We start from the raw sequence: 7,611 nt of genomic DNA, 5'->3' as shown, positions 1-7,611 counted from the left end.
CTACATAGTCATTTTGCATCTCACAACAAACCACTTTGCATCTTAGAATAGATAGGTGAACTTTACACATACAAATCTCCATGCAATTGTACCAGTCATCACTTCTTTTTGTGAACTCCTTGCACTCCTCACACTCTATCATTGGGATTCCTTTTCAAATTACTTCCTCCATCCTCCATCATGTCTCCTCTCTCTTCCAAAATGTTGCATTATAATAACTCCATTATGTTGGTGAATTAATTCCACATTGTCTAATTCTTCTTACAGCTAAGGTCGCTGGAAGGACATCAACCAATTTAAGAGCATATGGTAAAAGCTCAATCTACATTTGTGTTTAGAATTTGGCACCTCTATTAGGTTTCTTGATCTATGGACCACTTTTATATTTATTTTGTAGTTTGAGCCTACTTGGAGGCATGCAAAGTGCTCCCCATTAAGCAAACTCTATGAAAATAGCCTTTTTCTTAATCATTTCATCCCATTTCTTGATCTTGTATGTTTTTAATTAATATTTAAAAATCATGATACTCATGTGCAAATAACAATAGTAAATGACCTTGATCTAAATTTTCTTTAAATAGCAGATTTTGATGTAGAGCAAAGTAAGTTTCAATTTATGAAAATAATTTCTTTGTTTCTAAATTCAAAAAACTAATATTTCCATTTCAAATGATTTAATTTTAATTTTTAGCATTCATATTGCTTGCATCATTTTTTTTCTATTTTTTTTCTCATTTAATTGTGTACATTTACTTATATGAAACAATTTTTTTTATAAATTTATCTAATGAACTCGTCGTAATATGATTTACATATAATTTACTTTAAGCACATGAGTGTTCAACTAAGTTTATATAAATTATTCAAATTATTCAAATTTAGAACCACTTAATTATGGATTGTATTGTTGTGCATTACATTGTTGGATTCAAATTCGTTACTATCAAACTCATTATTATTATCTACTAATATTGAATATTTTAAAACTTGATATATGTAGACATGTTTTACTTAGATTTTTAAAAATATAGGTATGTTTTTTAGTGAATGCTTGTTAGAATGCTATGATTTTAAATGATTATCTAATATGAATTAGTGTTCAAATAAATTTATTTAAATATAAGGACACAAAATCATCTCACAAGTATGCATAACTTGGCTTCTAATGACTAGTGTAAAAGGGCGAGAGTTGACAAATTTGAATTTGGGGTCAAGCTATGAATCAATCTCACACATAAAGAAGATGGTTGATGTCTATGAGTAAAATTTGGAGATCAAGGATGAATGCGTGAAAATAAAGTGTAACCAATAAGATGAATAAGCGAACATAAGTATAAATATAACATGGGTGGGGAACACATATATAAGAATGTATACAAGAAGAAGTAAATAAAAAATGAAAAGGATCTAAAAAAGAGACCCCAACTTAAAATAAAAGTATACCATGTGTCATGGAACAATTATAACAAAATATTATTTTAAAATAACCTTAAAACTAAATAAAAAATTAACATAAAAATACAAATTTCAACATACAAAACTTGAATATCTAGAAAAAAATAAATATTATTCATATAAGAGGCATTGTACACTTGCATAAGGGGATGCGAAGAACTCTATACATACAAACCCAAAATAATAATTTATACAACTTATTTTAATGTGTTTTATAAAAAAGAAAATTGAAAGTAAAGGGAGCTTAATGTGCTTTCTCTATCTAATATTCTGAATGCTTTAATTCAATTTTATCGTAAATAATATTTTTAAATTATCTTTAAAATATTTTAGAGATTAAATATTGAAAAGTAAGAAATAAAATAATATGTAATTAATTTGAATAAATATTTTCAATTTCATCAATTCACATTTTCATTGTACATTCTCATCTCCTTAAGAAATGTATCTCTTGAACATTCTACAATTGTATATGGGTGTGGAGGACCATTTACATAAAACCCCAAAAATTAGTAAATATAACTTAAATATGCGTTTTATAAAATAAAAAAAATAAAGATTTTTTAGACTTTAAATGAAAGAAAAATATTTTGTTAAATTTTATTTTCTAAGAAAATTAATATATTAATTCAATTTCATTCTAAATTTTGTAATTGATCTCCAATTATTAGGCCAATAAGCTTAACCTACAATAAAAACATTATAGAAACTAGTATATTCATGAAATAAAAACAAAAGAGCAACAGTAAACAAAGCAAACAACATGGGCATGTTGCCATTTAGAAGATTTAAATTTACATGAGCACATTTGAATTTGAAAGATTTAATTATTTTATGAAATTTGATTAGATGTAAATGATTATAACTTTCTATTTGACCTGGAAAGTTGTAACAGAGGAGATTGTGACCTGGAAAGCAGAATGGGAGGCAACCTTAATAGGAATGAACCGTCAGGTTGTGAGCACTGGAAGAGTGAAAGAAAGGTGTGGAGAAGGCTCCACCGACACAGTTTCACGGATTATATGGAGAAGCTTCATGGTAGTAGAAACTCTGTTTCTCATGGGTTTGCAAAAAGCTGGAGCAATAACAGGGCTACCCTGTTTGGGGAAATCTGGCACATCGATGAAAGTTTGATCTCGGAGGTAACGGGACTCAAGATGGAGGGGACCAAATTCTATAGGAATAGAAAGTACGCCACTGAGGCCTTCAAAAATTTTCCTAAGACGGAGGACGAGAAGGGCAACCTGGCGAAGAAAGACAATATATCATACTTCACCCCCCAACAGGTAAAACCTTTCTGGCAAAAAATTCTTAGGGCTTTAATGGAATATCTAACTGTGGATGGTAGGTTTACGAAAATTTACAATTATCACTTCGCCATCTTGAACCACTTCCGCCATGGGGCTAAAATATCTTTGCCCTTCTATTTAGCCTCTTCTCTTAACGAGAGCTTGGCCGACCATATTAAAAAACCCAGTTCCTACCCTCTAGCGCACCAGGGCCTCATTCTGCTGATTTATGAATATATGAAGGATAAGACTAGGGCTACCAAGGATGACCCTTTAATCCTCAATGCTCAGATTTCTGAGAAATGCATAGACTCTGATTCGACTGGGGAGACCAGCACCCCTACCCATAAAAAAAGGAAGGTTGATATTGTGCAGGAAGAAAAGGATGTGCTTTGTGAGGAAGAAGAGGGAAAGAATAAGGAAGACATTTCTGAAATGGAGATTAACAAGGAGGAGAATTACGGGGAAGGAGAGGAAGGGGGCAATTCTGAGAATCGTCAACCTAATCTTGAAGGCTCGGAAACTGAGAAAGAGGCTCTGAAGCCTAAGGAAGGTGAAAACCCTAATGCGGAGGAGACGGAACAAAGCAAGGATTCTGCAGACACCATTCTGGATACCGCCCGCAATTGCACCCTTGAATTCTTCAATTTTCAGAAGTGGGTGGTGGAAAACATTACCAGCATGCAGGGTAAAGAAAGGGAGTTGGAAGTTAAGATCAACAAGCTGATCAACATGTCCGACTCTAGGAAGCAGCACGAGGAGACGAAGAATAGTGAAGCGAAGGAAGAAATGGAAATGGAAGACTGGCTGGAGAAAGACTTGATAAAAGGCGACCTGAAACATCTGAAGGACGTCATCAAAATACTGAAGGAACAGGTGGAGGAGGATAAGGACAATGTCAATGCCCGGATGGCTAGAAATGAGAAAGCCTTGAAAAGCCTTATGGACCATAGCCTCCAGGTTCTAAAAGTCTCCTCCCAGAACATGAACGCGTTGGTGAATCATCTGGAAAAGAAAAACCAGGAGAAGAACCTGGGTGTTATTGAAGATGCTCCTACTTCCAGCCTAAGCCACCAGACCCCTAGGCGCAGAACCAGGTAGACTACGACGGAGAAGGATATGAAGATGAAAGAAAGCCAGACTGCTCAGGAAAATACCGACTTGAGGGAAGCGGCCAAGGCAATGATGCTTTTGGTGCAGGATGTAGAAGAAACCATGAAGAATTTCTAATTTTATGTTTTTGCTGGGCTTGGGGCCAATTTCTTGCTGGCCTCTTGCTGTCCTTTCCTATGTTGCTGGTCTTTTTGCTGGTTTTTTTACCGCTGTTGTATTTTGTTTCTTTCCTGAATATCTTTCATATGTAACTGGGTTTCGAGTCCCTTAAAACCTGTTTTTAATTAATCAAAAACTTTCTATTTTATTTTATTTTTTATTTTTTTGTCTTTTTAGCTATAAATGAATGCAACTTTCTATTTTTCCAAAAAAAAAAATGTAAATAAATTTGAACTACTCAACAGATTGTAGTTTGGAAGTAAATATTTTGTTGAAGTCATCCTCCGTCAAACATTAGGGGCGTTAGGTTTAACGTAATTGATATATAAAGAGTGGCGAATTAATCGTGTGCAACCCAGTATAGGGTAAGTCGCTCGATATTCCCGCCCTAATTAGTAAGGCGATTAGGGGATCGAATCCCGTAAGCTCCGACGCGTCAACAGAATCCCTCTTCCTTCACCCACACCCACAACCACAACGCGGTCCCAACAGTGAATAAACACAGCAAGACGCGTTGTAACAACAGTCAAACCGACCGGGTCGGGTCGGGTCGGGTCGGATCGGGTCTTTCAAGTTGGTTTGAATGGTAATCAACGCAGGAGAGGAGAGGGAGGGAGAGGGGCCACGCCAAATAGCATTCAAGAAAGACGATCACCAATTCACCCCGATTCGATTCAATGGCAAACTTTACAGCGCGGGCGGTTGTGATAGCGTGGGCAATTTGTGTGGGCGTGGTGGTGGTGAGTGGGCAGAATGAGGATCTGGCGAGCGATTGGCAAGCGCTCTTGAATTTGAGGAAGGCAGTGGGAGGGCGGCTCAACGGATACGGGTGGAATGGGAACAGCAGCAACGTGTGTAAATGGAAAGGCGTGACATGCGATTCAGAGCCCCGGGTGGTTTCGGTGTCTCTGCCGGGCGCTGAACTGTCGGGAAGCATTCCTGTGGGCATCCTGGGCAATCTCACATCCCTCCGCAAGCTCAGGCTCCGATTCAATGCCCTCCGCGGCCCCCTTCCTCCTGACCTCTCTAATTGCAAGAATCTCCGGACTCTTTATTTGCAGGGCAATCACTTTTCTGGCTCTCTTCCCTGGGATTTTTCCGTTTGGCGTGGCCTCAGTCGCCTCAATCTTGCCTCCAATAACTTATCCGGGCCTCTCCCCGATTCCCTGAAAAGCCTCAAACGCCTGGGTTCCCTTCTTCTAGAGAACAATTCATTCACCGGTGCCATTCCGCCTCTCGATCTTCCCAAACTTGTGTATTTCAATGTTTCCTACAATAATCTTTCCGGCCCAGTCCCTGATTCGCTCAGAAAATTCTACCCTGATTCATTTCTTGGAAACCAAATTTCTTGCGGTTCGTGCACCAAGAAATCAAAGAAGCATCGATGGGCGCTGATTCTTGGTATTGTGGTGGGAGTGGTGGTAGTGGTGTGTTCAATTATGGCGGTTCTGCTACTCATTTCGCGTAGAAAGAAGACAGGAAAAGCTGGAAATGTTCCTGCAAAAAAGGCAGAAAAACAGAGCACATCGGAAATCGACAGCTCTTTTACCAAGGATGAGTACTCAATTTCTTTACAGGAGCCAGATAGGATGAATAATAAACTCATCTTTTTGCCCAGCAGCAATCGGGCATTTAGTTTGGAGGATCTGTTAAGGGCGTCCGCTGAGCTTTTGGGGAGAGGAATCGTTGGGACCGCTTATAAGGCTGTTTTGGAAACTGGGAATGTGGTTGTAGTAAAACGAATGAGAGATACTCCCATTGGACCCCGCAGTTTTGCCCAGATGATTAGTGCTCTCGGAAACATGCATCATCCTAATTTGCTTCCACTCAAGGCTTACTACTACTCCAAGGACGAGAAGCTTCTGGTCTATGATTACATGCCCTCCGGTTCTCTCGCTTCCCTGCTTCACGGTAACAATTTTCCTTACAGATTCTGACATAATTAAATAAAACATTATATATTCTCCTGTCTTTAGTAATATTGTTTTATTTCATGTTGCTAGGTCTATGCATTTAATACTGAAATAAATGGAAAACAAAAAGTAATAAAGACGCCCCAAGTCATGGAGGGAGGGTAAAAAATTGTGGTTGAATGAATGAAAGAATTTTAATGTCTCTTAAGATATATCAAATTAATCTGTTTTTGAATTCCATTTATTGTTGGTTTTTCTACAATGAATATTTGAGTAAGAAATTTTTGATTCTAGATTTATTTTTGAAATCTTTTTTTGTGTTGGTTCTACTATTATGAATCCTGAATAAGAAACTGACCAATATAAAATAAGCGGATAATACAACTAAGGAACAGCGGAGTTTTTTTCGGATAATTGATAAAATAATAATAAAATTCTTGACATTTAGTACCCAATATTTTAAAATTGAAACGTGACATTGGATCTGGGACAGGTACGAGAGGAGTAAGACGGAGTCCTCTAGATTGGCGTAGCCGTGTGCATCTTGCCCTTGGAACAGCCATGGGCATTGAGTATTTACACAAACAAGGAAGCAAGATCAGTCATGGGAACATAAAATCTTCCAACATACTCATAACAGAGAACTCCGATGCTTGTGTGTGTGATTTTGGGTTAGCCCAGATGGTGAGCTCGACTCCCATTGGCAGTGGCAGTGGCAGCGGCAGCGGTTCAGGTGCAGGGGAGAGAAGAATTGGAGGATACAGAGCTCCTGAGGTGAGCGAAAGGGGGAAAGTTTCTCAAGAGGCAGATGTGTACAGCTTTGGGGTGTTGTTGTTGGAGCTGCTGACAGGGAAATCGGCAACACAGCAGGAGGGAGTGGACCTTCCTCGATGGGTTCAGTCAGTGGTGCGGGAGGAGTGGACTGTGGAAGTGTTCGACATGGATCTGATGAGGCTCCAAAACTGGCCCTGCCCTGATGAAGATGAAATGCTTCACCTTCTGCAGCTCGGAATGTCTTGTGTTGCACACTACCCTGATCAGAGACCAACCATGTCTCAGGTTGTCAAAATGATTCAAGATATCTCTTCTTCCACACCCAAATCACACCCCCAGACTCCTCAACTTAGATGATGTGACTACATTCCTAAACATTTGTATCAATTCTTTTCTTGTCCTGGGTATGTGTAAATTATAATTGATTTGAGATGACACTTGTTATTCAAACATAATGGATGAAAGTCATAGAATGTACATCTCCACAAGTATGAGAATGCCGTGACTGATACAGGGCCCCTGATTTTGATGTTATAATTTAGTCCACCTTCAATCAATTACTTGTGAAATTGTATATTTTTTTCTCAGATTTTATTGTAATTAGATTGTATTTCAATATAATGGCTATCGAAAAAAATATTTTTTTAATCAATGTTGACAAATGATTTTATTGGTTGTTGGTTTGACATCAAAGCTTATCCCATACATTGACCTTGACCTAGTAGTATGAACCACATCTATGTCAACAAATTTTAACCTCATATTTAGAAAACACATACATTGACCTTGACGAGTAGTATGAACAGCATCTATGTCAACAAATTTTAACCTCCTATTTAGAAAACACAAATTTTTAAATATGGTTATCTTTTTTTGGAGTTGTTTGAGTAAATTAAAGTGTACATTAT

The 7,611-nt window shown here is 37.7% G+C and overlaps 1 protein-coding gene across 1 annotated transcript; it reads left to right on the top strand.

Annotated features, from left to right (window-relative positions):
- Positions 1–4,374: 4,374 nt before the first annotated feature.
- LOC131029711 (probable inactive receptor kinase At1g48480) lies at positions 4,375–7,260 on the top strand. The gene is made up of 2 exons (XM_057960327.2): positions 4,375–5,927; positions 6,423–7,260. Exons 1-2 carry the CDS (start codon positions 4,694–4,696, stop codon positions 7,058–7,060), a joined length of 1,872 nt encoding a protein of 623 aa, XP_057816310.2. The 5' UTR covers positions 4,375–4,693; the 3' UTR covers positions 7,061–7,260.
- The last annotated feature ends 351 nt before the right edge of the window (positions 7,261–7,611 follow it).

Source organism: Cryptomeria japonica, chromosome 9 (genome assembly GCF_030272615.1).
Source record: "Cryptomeria japonica chromosome 9, Sugi_1.0, whole genome shotgun sequence".
In the NCBI taxonomy this organism is placed as follows: Eukaryota; Viridiplantae; Streptophyta; class Pinopsida; order Cupressales; family Cupressaceae; genus Cryptomeria; species Cryptomeria japonica.
Note: the sequence above shows the minus strand (reverse complement) of the source record. Positions and strands in the feature narration are given on the sequence as shown.

What these genes read in the sequence shown, in the direction of transcription:
- LOC131029711 (XM_057960327.2), top strand. Translation starts at nt 4,694, where the DNA reads ATGGCAAACTTTACAGCGCGGGCGGTTGTGATAGCGTGGGCAATTTGT. An exon ending in TCTCGCTTCCCTGCTTCACG is followed by an intron (nt 5,928 to 6,422) that starts GTAACAATTTTC and finishes GATCTGGGACAG; the next exon opens with GTACGAGAGGAGTAAGACGG.